This window comes from Pholis gunnellus, assembly GCF_910591455.1.
Source record: "Pholis gunnellus genome assembly, chromosome: 20".
Taxonomy (NCBI): Eukaryota; Metazoa; Chordata; class Actinopteri; order Perciformes; family Pholidae; genus Pholis; species Pholis gunnellus.
The window spans coordinates 10,678,870-10,701,929 of NC_136547.1; the positions used below are offsets into that span (position 1 = coordinate 10,678,870).

Consider the following 23,060-nt stretch of genomic DNA (forward strand, 5'->3'; position numbering starts at 1 on the left):
GAGTGGTTGTCATTGTCTTTATGCTACAGAGTTGGTCTGTGACTTTATAGGCAGCATTATAACCTCAAATTCAGTTAGCTACAAACAAAAAAGATTTATATTGCTAGTTAAAAACTATAATAGCTGCACTGATGCATTGGTATAACGAAGGGAATACGCACATGTTTAAAGGCTAGAAGACGACCACGTGTAAGCAAGGCGTAACTTAGCATTTTAGTCAAGTGGCGTGTTAGAAAAAAATCGCTACTTCTCTCAGTCACTTATGATAATAAACTGTTTCCTTTTTTTTTCCTTTTTAAAAAAACGTATCAAAATTCATTGTCTGCCCAATTAGGTCTGCAACTGCCTCTCAGAAAAAACACAACTTCCCCCTGTCCGCTCCGACACTACAACACAACCAAGGAAACCAACAAGCGTGGAAATAAAGACTCGTGTTAGCATTTATTTAAATTCACAGTAGCCTGGATGCAGCAGAAAAATATTCTTTGGACTTCAGTTTGTTCACTTCACTGACGGATCGAAACGTCAAGTGCCAGTTAGTTCAATGTAAAACGATGACAATCATGGACAGCAGTAGGCCTATATAGAAAAATGATGTGTGTAAGCATTTGTACCTCCTGGGGAGAGGGGTGCGGGGGGCGACGACAAACAATGAAAACATACCTTTATACAACATCTTTTATAGACGTGATATTGCAGAAATATCTTATTTTTTCAAACAACTTATGCTGGTATACTCTACACTGGCCCTTTATTCGATGAAATTATTGCATTGTAGGCTTGACAAAACCTCCCATAGAACGAAAATCCACTATAATATTCCTATAGGGAACTATAGAGACGTATGGTGTCATTAACTATTCATGTAGGGACTTTAGTAGTCCAATAACCTTGTTTTGTTTTTTAATTTCCTGTAGTGGGTCAACATTATAGTGATATTGATAGAACTTTGTGGTATTTTTTTGTATCTGCTGTGGTATTAAATATTCCTGTAGGTAGAGTTTTGCGGTGATAGCTCTATAAAAATCTATCATAGGATTACTATAGGTTCTTTTTCGTCAGGAGGCTGCTGTGACTTCTCTGGAAATCAATCGCTGTCTGATTTTTCGTCCTTCGACGAGACGGTGGCGTGATTGTACAGTCCCTGGGCCATCAGGTGCAAGGCCAGAGCGTTTTTAGCGCCGGTGGACTTCTTGATTTTCGCCCTCTTGTTCTGGAACCAGATCTTGATCTGGGACTCGTTCAGGCCCAGCTCCTGCGCCAGGTTCTGCCGCCTCTGCTCGGTCAGATACCGGTTGGTCTGAAACTCCGTTTTTAGTCTTTGCAGCTGCTCTGCTGTGAAGGCCGTCCGTGGTCGCTTGTCCTCTTTGCTGGTCGTTTTCTTCTTTGGTTTGCGAGATCTTGGCCCTGCAGTGTGGGAGATATGGGGAGGGGAGAGGAGGGGTCACAAACAGACGTATGTTAGTTTGTCAGTAACAAAACATGGTCATTATTATGGGCAATAAATGAAAACATGGGCGATAATCAGGCAAACAGCTTAACAAGAACTTTAGAAATAAAAAAAATGTGAATTATTAGGTTTTCTCATTAAATTAATCAAGCTACGTGTAACTAATATACAATTGTACTGCTTTACATTTAGGATATAGCCTGCACATTAATATGAAACAGGTGCGTCCATGAAGTCTATTTATTAAAACAATGTAGATTTTTAAACTTATTTGAATTCCCCCAAAATCAAGAACCAAGTTAACAAACGTCTCTTCGGACATCTGTTGTCATTCGGCGACCGTCTGTAGAAGTTGTTGTTTTTGTGTGTGGGTAAACCAAGTCACAAAATAAGTTTTGATTCCCTGAAGCAATTTTTTGGCAAACTGATTGTAAAAATGTTGACACGTCCGCTGAAGAAAACAACCAAGAAGCTAAACCTCCCCTCCCTCCCTGTTTCTATTCCTCGTCCTCGCTTACACACATATACGTGTAGCACACACACACACACACACACACACACACACACACACACACACACACACACACACACACACACACACACACACACACACACACACACACTCTGACACTGCCTGTAGTAATAAGGAATTATGAGCCAATAGGAAAACACACTGGGCAAAAACATCACTGGCACATCTCAGCTACTGTTTTGAAATACAGGATTCTGTTCAATGCAGCTACTTTGCATTTTTTGTTTTCGTGGACCACTTGAAAAGCTCCTCAATGGGCAAACGTGAATGGAATTTGAGCAGCACACATTATAAACACGTTCATTTTCCAACTGGCTAGAGAGGCCTATTCGGTGGAGCTTTGCACTTAGTGTTTGGTTCCCTCCTCCAAACAGTGTGGAAAACATTAATGAAACGACATGATGCAGGCCGAACCTTTTATTCTGATGAATCAGCCACACCGCGCGTGTGTGTGTGTGTGTGTGTGTGTGCGTGCGTGTGTGTTTCAAGCAGCCCATATAAAACTGTGCAGCTCTACAACTCGTAGTAGTCGCCTACGCCGCACCATACAGCGTTACATAATGCATGAGAACAAGTTGTACTCCACTTTTCAACGACACTAAGAGGAATACACTGGATGTTAACTTTGCTACAGGTTGACAAGTCGTAGCGTGAGTTTCCTCGTAAACACACGTTAGAAATAAACTCACTATCCAGCATATTAGCCGTGGGAGCGTCCATTGTGAAAACAGATGCATATTTAATTCATCCCGATCACAATAACGCGTCTAAGGAGCAAAACAGCTCCACTAACAGCACCAGATATTATTTTGCAGACCTGCAGATTCTCTGGAAGACACTCAAGCCTGTCAGCCCTAATGTTTAGTATATGTAGGACCCCAGTATTATCATATTCATAACCCGAGGAAATATACGAGACGACTGCCTGAATGGGAAGAAAAAAACATGTGCGTAATAGCTCCAAAAAAGTGACATTTTTTTCTTGTTTAGATGTATGTTGGTGAGTAGTTTAAATGAAAAAGATTACAATTAAATTGACTATTTAAAACAATTTATTTTCTTTCTCTTTTGCATTTAAAATAGGCCCTCCTCTCACTGAAAAGCACAATTTTTATTACGTGTTTATGTGATACATTTCCCACATTGTACAAGGACGTGTTTTTCCTGTAGTCTACAACGGCATTTGTTTTTTTTTTTACATTAAATTATGTCTACAAATTCTAAATAGATTTGCGTTCAGTAAATTCTCAGCTTGCGCTGCTCGGCACGGTTCGCTACTCTACTCGGGAGAAGTCGGTCAAGGCATCCGGGGTCAGTGTTACGGGGTATTTCAGGTTACCGAGAACACGGTAGAGTAAAAACGCATGCACCAACCTGAAGAAGGCCTGTCCGAGTATCTGGTGCAGTAGACCCAGGCTGGCCACAGCATGGACTTGGACGGTGGTGGGTTTGAGCTGGCTTGGGAACTGTCTGAGTCTGAGCTTAGGCACTGGTCTTCTCTCTCCCCGCGGGGTTTCAGGGGCTCCTCGGCGGCTATAGCTGGCTTCTTGCTCACGGTGACCGAGTGCGGAGTGGAGGTCCCCTCCGCCGGCACCGTGTTCCCCACCGGCTCGGTCTGAGGGGCGTCGGGGCTCTCGTGGCTCTCCCGGCTCTCCCGCGACGCCAAACTGCTCTCCTCGCGCGTTGCACCTCCGTCCTTTTTCCGTCCGAAATCCGGCCGCAGGATGTTGTCGATGAAGAAATTGGTGACCCGATGAGGGATCTGCAGGTTCCCCGGCGCCTGTAAGAGGGGACGGATGGCTCTGTTCGATTCATCCGCCGACTCCTCTCGCTCCACCACGTCTCTGTTGCCGCGATCATTTTCTTCCATACTGATTCACTTTCCCCGCTTTACTCTCGTTAACCCCTTTATCGCTCTCTCTCTCCGCTGCAATACAATTCGCAAGGAACTTCAGGGAAATTATATTGTAAAAAAACAACAACAAAAAACTGCACGCGTAAAATAGATATAAAAAATAAAACTCAAATGCTAGTGGGTGCCTTGGACACCATGCAAAGCCTTGCGATAGTGTCCTCTAAGAAAAGCATACTTTTTTGACATATATTCCCTCAATCTCGGGTTCACAACTGATATCGCAGAGCTAAAACATTTGCGCACCATCCAATTAAGTGTTATCCGATTTGAGTGTGCTCAGCAATGCCTACACCTAAACTAAACTAAGGGTAAATAAAGAGGCTCCTAAACTGATGCTCTAATACTCTCACTCTGGAGTTTGGTTCTTATTTTCAATACGAGCCCCCCGAGTGACGTTTTCCCACCGTCCTCCCAGACACGTGCCTTGGACCAATGGGATGGCAGAAACCAAGCCACGTGACGCAGACTCCGGAGCAGTCCACAAACGCCCATCCTCGCCTTAGTAAAGGGAAAGAGCCCTGAACTGAAGAAGCCTAATTTAAATCCAGCGCATGCTTCCAGATACTCCCAATAACTCATTTGTGTTTATGAACCTGTAGCTTATTTTTTGGGGGGTATTTTTAAAAAGGAAAACCACCGTGCGCATCACCTTGTTTGTATTTATTAAAACAATGGGAGAATGAAGCATCGGCTGTCAAAGTGGCATGTGGGGACCCCCGGGGTTCCTCGCTTGCAGGGCAGGGAGGGATTCCCAATAAAACGAGAAATAGTACTTTTTATTTTTACTATATTCGTATGCACTATATCATATAGATGTATAAAAGTTTAATTCTCGACACTTTACGATTCCCACAGCTCATTACAGCTCCATTCTACAACAATAGCAACTAACCTGCTCATTTGAAGGCAAATGAGACAAAACCCTATTGTAGAGGGTAAAATGGCCTAATGTGGATGCATTTGGGGATCCGTGACCTGAAAATCTTTGAGGCAACATGTGTTGCATAGCTGAACGTTCACCTTTTAGGCAACATTGAAAACACTATTATCGGTTGTAAATGTGTTAACAATATATCGGCATTAAAGGTTATTATGACACCTGTAAGGTCAAATGGACTCGGAGCAATTTAGAGTCAGGTTGTCCTGGCCAAGGTTAAATGTGGTAAACAATAGCATGCATGCCTGGATGGAGTGTGGACATTATTTTCTTGATTTTGAAAAAAAATGTAATCTCAAAACATGCATCTCTTTTTTTAAACATACAGCGACAACACATGTTATGTTATAGCGTGACATTTCACCACTTTATTTGCAGAATGCCCCACGCGACAGTCTGATAATTGTCCACAAGATGCATCAACAACTACAATGAGTCTTCTTCCCTGTCTGATTTCAAAGGCGCAGAGATGCGTGTTAAGTGTTTTTTTAATGTTCTCATGCTCGCCTGTCGTGACGCTGCGGTCGACCAAGAACTGGGTCCATATCCCTTTAAAAGAAATCAGTGATGCAAACAAACTGTTTTGTGCACGGTGCTCAGGACACCGAGTCGCGCCAAAGACAAAACTTTGGGTAACTTTGCTGACCAGCGCTAAGTTTGTGCTTCTCCTCCCTGGACGCCACCGGGCTGCGGGGATGGCTCAGCCGGTTCTCCGCTGGCGTTTGAACCGAGGCTGCGCGTAAAAGAAACTGGGGGCATCGAGGAGGACCAGGGGAGCAGCAAGACTGAGACTGAGTGAGGAGCCTTTGAACAATTCAGTTGCAAAGTCAGACAGATGCTCTCTTTTTTATTATTGAAAGCACGCATTGTCTACACCTGCAGTCTTCTGATAGTTCAAGTAACTTGGCTCCACATTTCTAAAATGAACCTTGGACGCATACTATTATTTGTGGTCACACGTTATAGAATATTACAGAGCTATGAGGACGTTTGCCATTTACAAAATGTGTACTTGTTGGACTCTCTGAAGGTTGGAGCAATAACCTGCTGCTCAAAACTGTTTTAATTTGTATTTGTGACACGCTGGAATTTAAACTCGAGTCTAAGCCTGGCATTGTCCTCCGGGAAACATTCTATCCTTGACTTTTTCCACTTGTTAAACACAGGCTTTGTGCAAATTGCAAAGTCATTATAGTGAAGTTTTTTTTTTTTACCTTAAATATTTGTTTGGGGCTTATCTGCGTTTGCGGTCACAGCTCACATGCACACATATTCTCCAAATGCCACATCAAAGGGTCGAAGATGGTCTTTGGATCGTATCTTTCTTTAACAAATCCTCGCATCATTTAAAAACAAAATCCTCAAATCTGCCTGAAACACCCTCTGCTACTATCTCTGATGGCAACGAGAGCTCTCACTTCGGCTGCTGAAGTGAAAGTTGGGAGTGAAAGATGTAATTAGACAGGCCACTCTCATGCTGCGATTGTTTCTCACTTGTGAGGGGAAGCGCAGATTAATGTTGAGCGCTAAATAAGCAGCAGACAATGGAGGCACAGACAGGCCGCTACCGCCTGGGCTTGGCCTCTAACCTCACAGCAAAACAGGGACGTCTGGAGGAAATGACACCATATCAGGCTCTGAATTATAATAAGAGCCTGTGCACACTACAAAAGAAGGTACACATTTTAGCACGACAAACAGGTTTCTTAGCCCTAGATTCTTGTTTTTCTTTTATGAAGTGACATATCTGGCACTAATTTACCTTGTTTACATTTTGAGGCTGCTTTTTAATTGGGAATAGTGTTTTTTTTTACGCACAAGAACTATATCTTTAGAAATAATTGTGTTCGAAAAAAGGTGAAACCCCAGTGTGCAGAAGTCCTCTTACTCTACTGCAGTTTTTAAACAAGCTTTTAATACTCAAAACTAGACTATATGGGTATTTTTTGCAGTGTATCGTACAGGCACATAATCCCACTATTGTGGGATTTTGATTCACTATTGTCTGTTCAGTTTTGACTGGCTTGTTTTGGACTGTGGTAGTTTCAAGAAAAAGGAAGACAAGATGTGTCCTGTTTTAGCAGAAGAATCAGTCACCATCGTTTGTTTGCTTCGCTTTGAGGATTTCTGTCTGACACATAAATCGGACTTTGTGGTTTACTTGGTTGTGAATGAAAACACATTGTGGGACAGTTTGTCCTGGTTGACTAAGGGTTAAAACTGTGCCGTAGCATCCAATTGTTTCGCATATGACTATTTATTTTTGAAATTCTTATTTACAGTTAAGTCTGTTTTATGCCTGGCTTTGTCTACCATTGCTTTGTTGTGAAGTGAAGCCCCTTCATAGTCAGTCTTCAGGATGTTTGTTGTGTCTTAAATATTGAAAGACAATTTTAAAATGAAGCTTTTGTGATGGTAGCTGACTTTTGACCATTGTGTGTTTGTTTTTTTTACCTCCATCTAGTCCTGTGCAGACACGGTTAATTGGTTATATGAATCTACAATATTTTATTTTTCTTGCTCGTAATGATCAACAACTAACCAAATTAGTCTGAAATACATGGCGCTAAAACGAGGCTGCATGTGCTCATCAAGCAGGCCTCAGCCGCTTGTATTATAGGCGTGCGTGGATGTATTTAAGGTGTGCATGTACACTTTCACACATTTTTATAAAAGCCGTGGAGATAAAGACAGATATTCCTAAATAAGGGACCATTATCGACACATTTCTGTGCAACAAACCAAACCTGGTCTGCTATCCTCTCACATGTTGAACACTGATGCACATGTTTTATACCCTGCAAGCGTTAATTGAAATAATGAGCTCCACAGCATTCGATTACTAACGTTCAAAAAGCCGAAGTCCAATCACTAATGGATGATATGAAGTTTTTGGAAAATTACCAAATTTAAAGTTACCATTATTTGTAATTTGCCAACATGTAATCATCATTAACGTATAGCCGGTTATCTTGACTATTGCTGCGTTATGGTTAAAGCATAGGTCGAATACAGTTTTAGTATGAATGTATTCTGTTCTTGTTCAAGCAGGACATATTGATTATCGTACATCTCATATCTGTCAAGTTCTTCTAAATAAGTGAATGCTTCAGTTTTCTTTCTCTTTGTTTGTTAAAAAAAACACTGGGGGAGCTCATCTGGTTTGCATGAACGGGTTAATATTCCCTGTTTTTGAAAAAAATAAACACTCAATGCAGATAACGCACAATTATGTGGTTTTGTTTCTATAAATCCTGCAACTGGGTATATTTCATATTCACTTATAGCTCTACACCCCCACTCCCTCATCCTCCTCCTCCTCGCGCTCACACATATATACACACCCCTCCTACTATAATATATCGCATGCATTGTGCGCATGTGCCCTGTCCTTGAGTTCCTATAACCTATTTTTTTTTCCTCTGTATTTTCCTTGGTAGGATTGTCTTACACGTCAGCAGCGCTCAGTACTATGGAGTACTACAAAAGGTGACGCGCAGAAGGAGGATTTGTGAATGGACGCCGTGATGTGTGCCAGCTCACAGATCAGAGGGTGGTGGTGGGACCTCTGCAGATGCACCCTGAGCCCCCTGCACCCCCCCCCCTCTCTACCCCGGTACCCCCCTTTCCTCCCTCCCCCGGCCACCACCCCTCCCTCCAGATGAATGGGGGTCTCGATATCAGCTCTGTCACCATGCAGGGGTCGGACCAAATCCTCCAGCTTCCTGTGCCTTTCAAACCCTGAAAGCAAGTCTCTCCTATTTGATGATCCCATATGATTTTTTTTGTTGTTGTGCTTTTGTGGGCCGGGAAGCTCGCTGCCCCCTGTTTTTCATCCCGGGTCAGCCAAGAGCATGGCAGCCGAATTAGAGAAGATTAGAAACGGGCCTAATTGTGTCTACACTGCAAAAAGTCAATCAATTTAGAGAGACAATTAATCTAGTTTTACAAAAAAAATAAGAAAATTAGGATTTGGAGACAGAGTTCCACCTGTTTCCAGTGCCCCATTTTTTTCTCCAGGAATTTTACAGAACGCGTAGTGCGTTAAATATGGGAGAAATGGGCAGATCACAATACATTTATGTGGGAAAAAGAGTACATTTGGATTAAAAGCAAATGCAATTATTTGATCGCATTGGGTAATAAAACGATATGGATATTTTTGCAGTGTAATACACAAACGTCTGACAAACGTCATGCTTCATTTTTTTGGGGTCAAATGTTGCTGAATTACCGTATCTTATATGTAACTCTATATTTGGGTTAATTACTAAACTTATTTGTACTCTTCTAAAAGCCATAACATGATATATAATTTAGTTTCGCTTTGTATTTTAGGGAACATTTGGCATGGTGCGTCTCGAAAGTCTAATGTATTTTAGTTTCTCCCTGCTGAATCTCCTTTACTCCACTATTTATTCATCATACATCACCGTACGTATGATGTCTATATCATTTTTTTTCCGTGGTGTGAAAGTGTTTACAGAGAAATCCTCTGGAGTCGCCACGCAGCGGACTTTGGGGCTGTTGAATCTTCTGGTTTCAGCCCTTTATAGGTTTTAATAACTCTTAATCCGTCTGATCGGTCTGGCGTAGATAAGTCTCATTTGAATTGGGATTGTTCTTCGGGAGCGGCTCGTATTTCTCCACAGAAGTCTCAAACAGAGCTTAGCACAAACAACTGCACCACCCTGAGCGCAATTAAGGCCTCAGCTAAATTGGATGAAGGCTAATTGAATGCAGCTGAGCTCCCATCAGCAAACTCCTGAACGCATCACTGATATGAGGAAAACATTCGCTGGGTAGTCACCGGGTGGGTTTTCTTCACGTTTCTAAAGGAGTAAATGTTTCTTAAAATAAAGCAGCAGCACTCATCTGATTTTACATCAAAGACTATTTTTATTGAAGTCCATTGCTCATAAGAAACAAACATAAATTGGCTTAAAAAAGAAGAACGTTTTAATTGAGTTGTGTTGGATGCAGAGTTGTGGGAAACTTAAGCCAGACCAATGCAACACGGCTGCAAGTTTAGCACATTTAATATTGATTTCTGGTCTTGCCCAAGTGGAAAACATTTTAAGTTAATGATTAGTGTGTAAATTCTAAATATGCGTATTACGAGGCCAAGTTGGTCATGTAAAGACCCCTCAGGAGTCAGTTTGGTCATTTTCTGAATCTTTTATTTGAAAATGCGGAACTTTAAATCAAACTTCAGGAATAAACAGGCTAAAATAACACGGTTGTGACTACTAAATAACACAAAAAGGAAATTAAAGTTACAATAATAAACCAAACACCTGAAATATAATTCTTGTAGGAAATTCGACGTGAATTGCTTTACATTTAATATCGCCTCCAACTTCATTTATTTTATTTTGGAATTATTCAATGATAAAGGGGAAACTACGGCCGATTGATTCACGTTTACTTTAAGAGAGGGTTAAAATATAGAAAAATTAGCCCAGGGAAGAAGACGCACACAAAAACGATTTAGCCATTCGTGATCGTAAGTTAAAAACTAGTGTTTCACTATTATTTCCATATCAAAATAAACGTGGAAAAGTCATCAGGCTATGAGTTTCTAACTTTCCTCACAACGATTGTATAGTATGCATCAGGTAGTCCCTATAAGGTTATAGTGTTAGACACTCAACTGGTGTCAGGCCCACCGTATTGTTGGCATACTGTAGTGTCCCAGCTGGTCCGCAGGACTTTTCACGTCTTACTTGTGACAGCAAAGAATGAAATGCACGTTGGGTCTATTTCCGTAAGGTTAATGGGTTTACATTCTCCGTCATAAAGAACAAATAGGCTGCCATGCAACACGGGGGAGCCGATGGGAACAGGGGGGGGGGGGGGGGGGGTATGAATGAAAATGTGCTCTAAAACAGATTTGAAAGAAAAAACAATGTAATGTAAAAACGTGCACTTCAGTCTTCCCTGATGACTCGCTCACTCAGCCCTAAAGTTTTTGGTGCCCTAAGCTCCTGTGCTTGGGGCGTCCAGAATGCTTTACGGGTTTTGGATCGTCCAAATGCCTCGTGCACCTGTCTCGCGCTTCTGCCTGCGTGTATGAGCAGGGAAGAACAAGTGAGAGAGAGACAGGTGGAAAGCACTTGCTGCAGAATAAACAGAGTCTGGTTTAAGCAGGCAGGCCAGTGAAATGAGAGGTGGGTTTTCTTCCTCAGGTCACAGAAACATACAATATTCTCTTTTAGTTGTATTTCTTTTAAAAATCGTCCCATGTAAATATCCTGCAAAGCAAAGGCGGGAGAGAATGTGCAATCACTGCATCAGCATTTTCCAAATATGCACGTTAAACTAGAAGGCTATATTTTCCCAATCCTATTCGTCTCCAAATAATGCAACTCTTAAAGTAGATTCAACCTGTAGCTATCTTAATGGATTTTGCAGCTGCAAACGTCAAACCAACACCCAGATGTGCTCATATCACAGAGTTGTAAAAGTTCTACATTTAATAAAAAAAAAAATCCAGCATACAACTTTTTTTCTCACCCGTTTATTTCCGTTTTCAGATTGGAATTCATTCTAAATGGGAGAAACAATTCAAGTTATGCCTCTGTGTCCAGCTTGCAACTTTAATTATAGTGGAAGAAGGTCAGTCATAAGCGGTTTTTCGACCCCTCTCCCTGTGTGGCATCGCGCCCTGCTCCGGTTAACTGCCAAAATAGTGCTGGACTCCCCTGAAAGCGCCATGTGCGACAGAGTCCCTTTCACCCCGCGTGCACCTGAGTTGTTTTTACCCCCCAGCCGCGGATATGTTGTGAATTTGTCACTAATCAGGGGCCGGGCTGTCAAAGGCCATTTTAGGAGCAATAACTTTCCCAGTTGGATTTAGCCTGCCAACTTTGTGCGTCTCTCAGCAGCGAGATGAATAGGCTGCATGCCTGTTGCTTCCCAGAAATGTCTCTTACGCCTACTAATGAAGACTAATTAAAACATGACAAACATCGACCTTTAGTGCATCCTAAACAGGGCTGCGAGCATGATTTGGATTATGCAAATGAAGTCTACCTTCTTTGACAATATTCAAGTAGGGGACATATTTCTTCGACGTGTCCGTAAACAGACCAGCTTGTTTAAATGTGGCGTTAGATTTCTGCTCCACACAGCAGTTGTCTTGGCTTTTCATTTGTTCTAAATGATTGAATAACTCTTTCTTCATATTTTTATATTTTTATAGATATCTATGGGTTTCTTTTACACAATTCAAAGCACATGCCCAGGCCTAGACAGAGCTAATCTTAAAATCAGATTGACAGATCATCTCTTCATATTTTATTATTTACAGGAAATCCAAGGAAGAAGCATGCATATTGACCTGCGGTGTACATTTTTAACCTATACTGTCTGGGAGTATAGGTTAAAAATGTGTTTGTGTGGTGTGTGTCTTGGGATATGATCATGTAATGGATATGCTCAGCTTAAATTTATTCCATTACATTTTATTCAGTTATTATTACCACCCTGGTCGGTTTACAGAGTCTGATCTGGGCTGTAAGATGCACTGGGTGTGTTTCATTTACACTGGGACGGATTTGTTTAGATGGCATGCATAATGTGCCATCACCTGAGGTTTAGGCTGTCATTTTATTATTGTCCTGCGGAGAAAGTAGAGGAATCAACAGGAATGGCACACAAGGCTATAAGCATGCTGACTGAACTGATAAATCCCAGTGAGATGTGAACTGTTTACACTGTTAAAGACGATGCTGCATCTGTAGTCTGTTCCCTGTGTTTTTTTTATGTACATGTTTTCCTTTTATGCCTTTTGATTTGGCCCTAAAGCACTGAATGAATGGACTCAAAAGAAGAAGCTGCAAACAGAAATGAGAAAATGAAGAAAAGGTGTTAACGGATAATTACGCCCTCAGACAGGAATACGTAAGGCATGAGAGCAGCCTGAGACTGCCATTTGAATGGGATCTGAGAGGTAATTTGAACTAAAATGGAGTCCACTTCTGAGCCACTCACTCAGCCCCCCATGGCATCCACTGTAATTCATTATTCCTGGCCGGCACTGGGAGAGGCAATGAGCGAGGGCAGAGGACAGAGGACAGGAGTGGACCCAGCTCTGGTGTAATGAAGACTCAGTAGACCTAAACCACCCACCCACACCCACACACACACACACACTCAATCTTTCATTATATATCACAGAGAGCAGGACATTAATGCCACTGAAGACCTTTTGGCAGAGAAATAAGAGTGTGCAATGATTTTCTCCACACTCAATCCATTTCATTGACCTTTTCTATCATGCATGTGACTCTGCCCCTCTCACTGCAGATAAATATTCCAAGAATAATCTCCCTGCCGCTGTTTAATAAATCATCTTTTTGAATCTGAATTTGTACGCTCTTTGGTGGGTTCGAGAGGCTTTAAGGAAAATCTGTTTATTAAAAATATATATATATATATTTCCTAAAATGTTCTCTTTTGTGTGCAATATTTGCAGACTTGAACATACATTTTTAAACATATAGAGCTTGTTTCAGATGAACTAAATTGTATCTATCTATATTTTTGTCTAAAGTTGTCAGGAGGTTTATGTTCTCTAAATATAGTCTTATTAAAAGTAGTTGGATGAATAGGTTTCTGCATTTATTAAGATCAGGCCCTGCAAGACATGTGCTGTTCCTTGTGCCTCCACTAGGGGTCCACAAAGGTCACGGTAATAATGTCCAGACAAGCTGAGAGGATAAATACTGTCATCTGGTGGTAACAAAAGCCATCACTACTGAGTAGATAGCACTGTAATCTAACGTGTACTGCATGATGTACTTCTCTACAAAATCCTCCCAGTCCTCTGCTCTTCAGTGTGTCTTTGTGCCACCTGTATGCATGCAACACTTAACAAGCACCTGAGAGACTTTACAATGTGTGTGTGTGTAAGAGGTAGAGAGAGGTGACAGGAGAACCCCCAGACCACGAAGTTAACTGCAGAGACGTCTGTTAAGGGGGAGTCGAGCCACCGGCATCCACAGCGTCTGAAACTGCTGCGGGGTCACTGAGGTGAGAAGGAATTACCACACAAAAGTTAGAAGTGGTAGAGTGGGTGACCGTAATAACACATTGGCTCATATGAGTGTATGTAAGCTGGGTTTAAGGTTTATGCTCTGAGGTCTGCTCTATTTTCTTTTAACATTATTAATGTTGGGCATTCCAATGCGTTTATATCTTCCTCTTTTCCAACCCTGTGAGCCATGAAATCTAAAGGGATGTCTTTATTTCTTGTTACGGTTGTACAGGAATACTGCTTTTGCATTTATGACCAAGATTTTCTATCAAATTATAAATGTAAATGAAACTATGAAGAATTTAAATCACAGAAAAAAGTACATTAGTCCAGTCTTGAGCATTAAAACGTTCACTCGGGTGTGATCAGCGTACGTCTTATTCACGCAAATCAATGATTTATGCACTTGTGCAGCACATGCATGATGTGCTGAGACGTGTAATTAGGCTAGTAAGTTAAGATATTGCCACATCAAATACACCTAAACAAAATCCAATGGGAAAAAGCTGAATGAATCCAGCGAAAGACATAATTTTTCCACTTATTTCATGACCGACATGCCGATTTTCCTCAAGGAGCAAAAGCACAATAATCTATATCAGCCTGTTCCATCCCTTCATTAAAGCTAAATGATTTTCCAAACCAACGCTTTCTAAATTGCTGCACCATTCCTTCAAATGGGGATATTCTATAGATGTCTTGTACACACATTTTCCTTATGTATATACTGACATGTCTGCTGTCTTTGGTAAACGTTGTGATCTCTACCTAGACTTTACCACTAGAACAGTGTTTGGCTGCACAGCATGCGTTTGTAATGGCTGACCCACTGGTGGGCCTCTGCTTGTAATCTTGTTATAATTCAAGAGTTGTTAAATGTTAACATCACTGTCTTCATGTTTACTGGCAGTTGACTCGCTGCAACATAGCAAAAACCGCAGTTTCAAAGACATAATCAAAACACAAAGGTGCTGCAAGGAGATGGAATTGAACAGTCTACCAGGAGAATCTATAGATGGCTCAAATCAATAGACCAGACGGGCCCGGGCCTGTCTCCTCGCCTTGAAGGAAGGACGAGAGGAGAGGGGGGGGGGGGGGGGGGGGGGGGGGGGGGTGCTTTTGGCAACAAGGAGGCGCTCTAATGGAGTCTTTCAGTTTGCTGTGGCTGGAAATGAAAGGAGGTTGAAGCCCGGCCAATTATTCTGCCTGAGAAGAGGAGGAGACTGAAAGAGGAAGGAGAGGGGAGAAGTGGCGTGTGGCGCTGGATCGTTGGCCTGTCAGAGGGAGAGATAGATAGATAGATAGATAGATAGATAGATATATAGATAAATGGAGAGATAGGGGACAGATACACAGATGTATGGAGAGCCTCCCAGAACGAGGGGTTCATTCAGAATAGCCCACAGATATTGGCCCCACTCCCAGAAATTTCCCCCAGAGCAAAAGGTTAACTGTCAGTCCCCCGCTAGGTATAAATATAAGTCTGCCCTCCAGAAAGGCGTGTTCAGAGGGGAGGGGGGGGGGGGGGGGGACAGTTCCTCGTGATCCCAGTGACACGCAGGGGCGGGGGATAGTTTCAGGGTTTTTTTGTGGGTGGGTGGGGGGGGGGGGGCGAAGACATTATAATGGCTCTGGAGACTGACAGAGACCCCGGACAAAAGAGTGTCCTCATCCATTCAACTTGGCCGTGACAGCAGACACAACAAATGCCACCATCAGCACCCCAGAAAGCTCTGGTGCAATTGAGCTGCGGCTGCATTTGACACCCAGAAAGAAAAAAAAAAGAAGAAAAATCAGAGAGCCTTTGTTTTACTGGAGCTGCTGAGACGTGTAATTAGGCTAGTGTCTAGTACTCAAAGGCAGAATGAGGGAAGCTCAGCTGTATGTTAGTATCAGGTTTGTATCACTAGTGCGATCAGTTTTACAGACAGTGTCAATATGTCAGTACCGTACACATCATTCATCTTCTATAATAATCTAGTCTTAAATCCCTTAATCCAGTCCCATGTGCGAGTAATGACGATACGTTGATATCTTTATCAGGTGTTTATTTTTCACTTAAATCCATGGTAGCAAAAATGATACATGGCTGAAACATCAGACACACAGAAACTCTAAAACATCGAAAACAAAAAGGTGCTTCAAGACCTCAAAAAAATAAAGCTTCCTCTTCAGTGAAACACACCTGAATGTAAGCAGATTCCACCTTAAGTGAACTGCCACAAAAAAAGTACTTACAAAAATAAATCAGGTTTCCTTTGACTAAATGAGATTTTATACATCTTTTTTATTTTGTCTCTCTGGTGAGAGTCATTGGTTTTGACTCTGAAGGCATTTCATCTCGGACACAAATCTTGTTCACAAAAACAAAGATGTTATTGCTTTTTTTTGTTTGTTTTAAGTATCCTCACTGCATATACTTACAAGTTATGTTTTTTTTAGCCACTGTCAGAAATAATAATAAATAAGGAAGAATAATCGTCTAACTCTGATTGCACTTAATCCTCTAGACCCCCAAAAGCTAACTAACATACTGTAGGTCTAGTATGGTAATAACACCTTTCTGATCACATAGGAAAGCCATTAAACATAAGCAATAATGTCATGTTTGTACAAATGATAAAAACTAAACTGTTATAGTGACAAAAGCACTACATTCTATAATACACAGGCAATCACAGATTGCAAATCTTAAGAAATAATGTCCTGCCCTCTCTTTCAACTGGTGTATGTTCCCAATAGTTTGAATCTGAAGTGGGAATTATTGGATATGATCACAAAGACATTTAACACCTGGTCACAACAGTGTCTTAAACTGGTGACCACAGATGCTGGCAAAAGTAGTTCTATACTCCTGGTACATTCTTTCAAAACACAGTCCACCGTGGTGGCTTTCTTCGCTCTGCTCATAAACCCCCCCCACACAAATTGTGAATTTCCATCGTGATTAATGCGTTGGCGTCTTACTTTCCTGACTTAACAATCCTCCGTCTGTGTGTTAGAAGAGGACAAAACAATGTACTGAAGTTCTCAGGGTAGTTCTCCAGACAATAAGATGTGATCTTGTTCTGCCACACAGTTGGGGAACATGGTGCTATTCACAGGTAAATGCGACCAGCCTATCTCATGTCGCCAGCACAAACTAATTGGCACTCTTGAACACATTTCCCGTCTCTCTTCATTCCAAATCAAGCATCCTCCCGCACGTGCTCCGGTCACTTTAAAGTTCAACTTAGATGAGAGGATCGATGCCACTCTCACGTCTTTACGGTAAATATGTACCAATGTGTTCCGCCCTGCTGCCGGCTTTAGCTACATATTCAGCGTACTCTCAGCAAGAAAGTCTGTTTCTGGGAAGCATCATTCATTATCATTCATACAGTACATTTGGTTCGGGGTCATTCAAAAAAAACTACAAAATAAATACTTAATTTGGTTTGACTGGGAACATACATCTCCCCTGTGATGCAACCGAGGCCGCCGAACACATTTCAATGCGAGAGTGAAGACATTTTTGTCTTTTGTCCACTCGTACAACATTTCCCTTTTATGATCATAATATATTCAGGCTTAAAAACAAACCAGTCTTCTCTGCTAAGACCAGGACGCAGCGGCACTAAAAGCCCACGCTTCCACTCCATAAACTGCAGAAAGATACGTACTTCCAGCATTAAAATAAAAACCAGTTCACTTCAGAAAAAACAACAACAAAAAGGCAAACACTGTCCTCCTGTGTGGTGTGGAGGAAGCCTGAATGCTAATGGAGTAGAACAGGTGGGAGGAAGAGGCTATTTGGCCACAAGGAGGTGCAGAGGACATGGCACGTTAGATGAGGGGCTTTTTTTTCCTTTCTGACCCACACTTTGCTATGAGAACAAAGGATGAAGTGAAAACAATGAGTCTTTTTTCTCTCCTGTTGTTCTCCTCATTCTACACGTAACTTGTCCATCTTTACGTCGTCTGTCCTTTGCCCGGCTTTCTGCGTTTCCACTGTTCAGTCCATGTGGGGTTTCTCGACGCCGCCCTGAGGGGAAGAGCAGAGAAGACGCTCGGAGTGAATAACACATCAATCAAAGTTCTACAGCGATTAGAGAAAACATTAGAAGAAGTGGAGTTGCAAAGTTGCTTACAAATTGGGGTTTCTTTAAGTGTACGGGTAGTGGCTGAAACCTTTTTATGTAAGGAGTGAAGTAGGTTTATGATCCTTACAGTGACGGGCGTCTTGCAAAGTGTTGTCATAAAACTACTTTATTGTTCTGATGACAGGGAAGCTTAACAGCCTCAGGTGACTCATTTTAAAGGCATGAATTACACATTAGTTTCCTTTTCCTGTAAACTCAAAACTGCAGCTTGAACCAAACTGTGGACAATAGGTTTTAAGTTTAAAGACAGGAACATTTTTCTTTCAGTTCTCCTTTTTTTGGAAGGTTAGATTTTTCCTTTGTTGTACAATAAGGGAAGAGAGTACTGCTTGCTCAACATGATAGAAATACATACCGCTTTTCTCATTGCTCATTTTTCCCCCATCACAAAAAAAAAAAATTCTAAATATATTCAGACAAAGTTTGTGAACTGAACTTTTTGCTCACATATTCCAAAACTCCACATCTGACTGAAACTTAAAATAAGATTGTAAGATGATTCAGCTTTAAAGCAGCTAAAATAAGACTAGTCTTTATTCTGCCTGTTTAATGCTGCAAAACAGACTGTTTCACTAGACCTGGCTTTAACCCAGAAGACAAAAAACTTTTGAGATGCAAAGTCTCATGTTCCTCCTGATCCTGCTCATAAATGACCCACTGGAGCGAAAGAGAGAAAAACAAAACCACGAGTGCAGACTTGTGCCAACATTCCTCAGACCTCATCACAAACAAAAAACAACAAGTAGCAAATGACCCTCTGGTCAGCCGAGTCCTGACTGGCTCTGTGTCTCACCACGACTGTGAAAAACAACAGCCCTTAATCTGCTTTCACGCTTTCACTTGAGTCAAACTGAGGGAGTGACGGGACTCTTACTTTACAAACAGAATGAGGTGAGGCTTCTGGGCACGGCTTAATGAAGACATCAAAGCTGACTTGATGGGATAATTATGAAGGAAGGGGGGGGGGGGGGGGGGGGGGGGGGCATTGCACTTTGTGCAACTTTAAACCATTTTTGACATTTTTATCAGCTGTTGTGGTTCAGTTTGACATTTGCAAATAAAGCGCGAGTGGTGCGGAGGAGTTTTTTGAAGTCTGGTCCACAGTTTAGACGGAGTTCAACGGACGGATTGTTCAAAGCTGATAAATGTGAAGAGATATTTTGTTCAAATATGACAGGCCAAACCATTTTCCCATCATCACCACAGGTGTTTACCCCTGAATTATAATCTTGGCGAAATTTGAAAAGCGCCTGGATCAAGAGTGTCGTGTGACTGTAAAACATTTCCACTGCAAACTGGTCGTTGTTTAAAGGAATAGTTCACCTAAAAGCTAAAAGTCAAGATGCCAAAATGTGACATTCTTTTAGATGTTGCACATAAAGAACTGCAAGCTAATACATATTTAAAAATGTCAAATAGATATTGAATGCAAATGTTCTGCACATGGAGGGCGACAGTTTTTTTTTTACCACCAGGTCTATATATCATAGTTGCAGACATTACCATTGCAAGTTGGCGTCCGATGTTTCCCACGGTAACACCGCCTGAGAAGAATATGCATGGGAGCCAGGAGCGTACGTACAAGAAGTCTGGAGACGTATACCTGAAAGAGAGAAAAAACAACAAAAAAGATTAAATCATTCGTAATGATGTAGAGCAGGTTAAGTGAGCTGATCCTGACCTCCTCGGAGGGTGTCAAAAATAAACCCAGTTCTCTCCGAAGCTAAATAAGATGTTGAATGATAATCTCAGTAGAATGTCATGTCACAGAATAAGATACAGACTCTCACTAACAGGAAAGACATCTTGAAAAGACACGCCAAAGACAGATCCGAGTGCGGAAAACAAACAAAACCTGTCATGCTAGAAAATATACTAATTTCTTCTCATTCTTCTCTGTTTCATCCTTGTAAAGTCAGCATGAGAGGCAGCTACCTTTTGAACCTCTTAACATGAACAGCAGTCCCCTTTGTCAGCCGTGTATTTTTGATGGTATGCCACTGAAGCCGGTAGGGGGTCCTGTTAATTGGGCTCCCAGAGACAAGGGGACCTCCTAAAATAGAACTACCTCAAGCCTGATCTGTCGCGTCTTTTCTTGATGGAATCATACAGCTGGGAGTACTTCCAGGAACATTATCTACTTCATTCACACCAGGGTGGGGCTTTCCTCTACAGCTATGTAATTATCCCTGGCACAAACAAGTTTTTCATTGCGGGTGTAATATGAAACCAGACATTTGTGATGACAAAGCACTAGTGATTAATCCTCGTTGACAGAATCAAGTTTTGCTTTCCTCGAAAGGGAAAAACCTGGGCAACGTTTGTTTCCTCTGTGCAATGAATGCGAATGGGTAACTTACTGGTAAACTCCATTGTAGACCAGCAGCTGTGTGAAAACCGTAGCTAGGACGGCAGTGGTGATGCCCAAACCGAAGCCGCTCCTGGACCGGTCGAATGTCCACCACAGGCCCAAGGACAAGGCTGCCAGCGTGAGGGAGAGCTGCACGTTGTTGTCAAAGTCTAGTTTCTGTGTTACCAGGCAGTTAAGGACAAAAATCAAAACAGAATGACGCTAGCGTATGATTAGTTCTTACTCAAATATTTGCACGACATGCAGAAGTTCCGTCACTTCTTAACGGTAAAGCAGGACATCCTGTTGCTTTGGATACTTTGTCCAAACTAGAGATAGAACTGTGCATTTTCCATGTATTTTGAAATATAATAAACAATGGACAAGGTGAGTGCTTGAAAGGATACAACACTGGCGTGGTTGATGCCGACGAACACTGCGATGCACCTCATGACGCTGGCCCACTCCCTCTTGAACTTGTGCGGCTCTCCCAAATGGCTGTCGAGGCAGGGATACAGCAGGCCGACAACAGCTGTGAGCGGGAACAAACGGGACCCAAATTACACAAGATAAGCAAATCCTGCCATGGAGCTGCTGCGTGGGATTACTTTAAATGCTGAACACGCACTTCCATAATGAAGTCTCATTCAGACACCTGCATACACTTAAAAAATAAACTTTAAAAGGAAGAATAGATTATTTAAATTTGATCTTGTGAACCTTTTCTTTAATGCCGTTTGTTAGACAGTTATTTTTGATGGAATGCCTGGTTTTAAATAAAGTTAAGCTCTAGTTTTCGACCGGACAGTGAAGACATTGAAAAAAATTGCTTGTTTTCTGCGACCATCAGTCCAAAATCCAAAGAGATCGTCAGTTTATCATTGCATAAGACAAATGCAACTAGCAAATCCCCACAATTTAGAAACTAAAACCAGGTATTGTGTTTTTTCCTTTCTGTTAAAATGGATTAAAATAATGGAAAGGACAAATAATAGTTGATGTAATTCACTGTAAATATTGAGTAGTATACTATAAACATGATGAAGACCATGAAGAAGTTCCTACATGACACGGAGAGACATTCATTTGGCTCAGACTAATGTCAACAGACTGAACAAATATGAAGCTGCAGTTCAACTTTCGTTTGTTTTCTGCCCCGTAGCACATGGTAAGAGGAGCCGACGATAAATCATGTTGTTTTTCCCCTTCGATCTTCTCCTCCCACTTCCTGGTTCCTGGCCTTAAAGTACCTCCCCCTCAGCTCACCCGTTATGACACGAGCCAATGAGCGCGCAGCTGATCTCGTATCCGGCTGTGGCGGCCAATCAGAGGTCGGAAATTGCTAACATCTGTTCGAAGTCATTTTTTTAATAACTGACTGCCAGACTAAACCATGAAGACTAGTATAGCATTAGAGAGGAAGGGTTGTATAATAGCCAACAATAACAAAGCTGAATGGTGATTCACAACCACATGACCACACTGTAGCAGTGACAATAATATAAAAGTATTGTTTTACGTCTTAAACTGTTTAAAATGTACTTATTGTATAGCTTAGTGTGGTGTTGCATGTAAATTAACCCCACCGACATGATTTCCAGACATTTTAGCACCCATTGATGATTCTGGAAAATACATTTTACTGACTTTATTTTTCTATATCCTTCTGTCTTTATTTGGAAGAAACTACTGCACTGTAACCCCTCCCCTCTCTGCATTCCTTTGTCTCAAACTTAGCAGCGAACTGCTCTCCACGACTATTTATAAAACACACAAATTCACATTTATGTTGCAGCGTGTTGTCCACTCACCGGCCCCTGTGCCGCAGCACGGCGGGATCCACCAGGCAGACGAAAACAAAGTTGCCATCACCTCCTCGGGAAACAGGGTGACATGTCTTTGGATCTGCAGCAAGTTGAGCACCAGGGCGAGGAACGCGCCGACGGTGAAGAGGACGAGACCCCGGCGGATCAGGTTGGCCGCCCGGACGTCGTGCAGAGAGCCGTAGGCATTGCTGAGCACCGAGGTGATGATGGACATCATTTCTTCAGCTTTGGATGCTAACCAGTTAGCTCCGGATGAGTGTTTAGTTTCAACCCTTGACGCACAGGAGCAGCTCCAGCAGTGCTGCTCTAGTCTGGGCATTTGGCACTTCAAGGCTGGAGGAGAGTTGGATACATATTTGTGTCAACATAGATACATTTAGCTTGCAAGCAGAGAGATTCAATGTTGCATAGATAACGAATGGTGAGTGGAGGCTGGTGCTTACCTTGATGTCAAGATGTCTTCAGTTCTGGTTCTTAACCCTCCTTGTTTTCCTGCTCGTTGCAATCACGCTGTTTGTTCACATCATCGTTAGCACCCAGACAGAGAGAGAGGACACAGTGCTGCTCCATTCCACAGCACAGAAGCTCATACCAGGGACAAGCGCGTTCTCTGCAGAAAACAATCACAGCTGTGTCGGGTGAGAATCGGCAGCCAATCAGAGCGCGGCGGCTGATATGACGTGGCGTCAACCCACCGCCCCCTCGTCCGGCACGGACGCACAAACCGGGAGGCTGGTGAGCAGAAGTGAAAGTGTAAACAGAGAAGTACTTCAAATGGCGCACAAGCATAGGGAACTGTAAAGGGCATTTGAAGAGAGGTAACAAAAGTTCATATATTGCAAGATCAAAATTGCATATTATAAGAGCA

General features: G+C 42.1%; 2 protein-coding genes across 2 annotated transcripts; both read right to left on the reverse strand.

Annotated features, from left to right (window-relative positions):
* Window positions 1-1,087: 1,087 nt before the first annotated feature.
* en2a (engrailed homeobox 2a) lies at window positions 1,088-3,852 on the reverse strand (the record flags this gene model as incomplete). Its single annotated transcript, XM_079181213.1, has 2 exons — window positions 1,088-1,407; window positions 3,357-3,852. The coding sequence occupies 2 exons, from the start codon at window positions 3,850-3,852 to the stop codon at window positions 1,088-1,090; spliced, it is 816 nt and encodes a 271-aa protein (XP_079037339.1).
* A 12,055-nt stretch (window positions 3,853-15,907) lies between these two features.
* On the reverse strand, window positions 15,908-22,781 carry insig1 (insulin induced gene 1). Its single transcript, XM_079181037.1, has 6 exons — window positions 22,636-22,781; window positions 22,178-22,525; window positions 20,774-20,898; window positions 20,377-20,543; window positions 19,520-19,619; window positions 15,908-17,898 (listed from the first exon to the last, which is right to left on the reverse strand). The coding sequence occupies exons 2-6, from the start codon at window positions 22,509-22,511 to the stop codon at window positions 17,869-17,871; spliced, it is 756 nt and encodes a 251-aa protein (XP_079037163.1). The 5' UTR covers window positions 22,512-22,525; window positions 22,636-22,781; the 3' UTR covers window positions 15,908-17,868.
* Between the last annotated feature and the right edge of the window lie 279 nt (window positions 22,782-23,060).

Excerpts from the sequence above, each read along its gene's own strand:
- insig1 (XM_079181037.1), bottom strand. The coding sequence starts at position 22,511 with ATGCCCAGACTAGAGCAGCACTGCTGGAGCTGCTCCTGTGCGTCAAGG. Across the intron at positions 19,620-20,376 it reads GTCTACAATGGAGTTTACCA|GTATACGTCTCCAGACTTCT; the intron begins GTAAGTTACCCA and ends TCTCTCTTTCAG. Across the intron at positions 17,899-19,519 it reads TCGGACGCCAACTTGCAATG|GGCGGCGTCGAGAAACCCCA; the intron begins GTAATGTCTGCA and ends TCTTCCCCTCAG.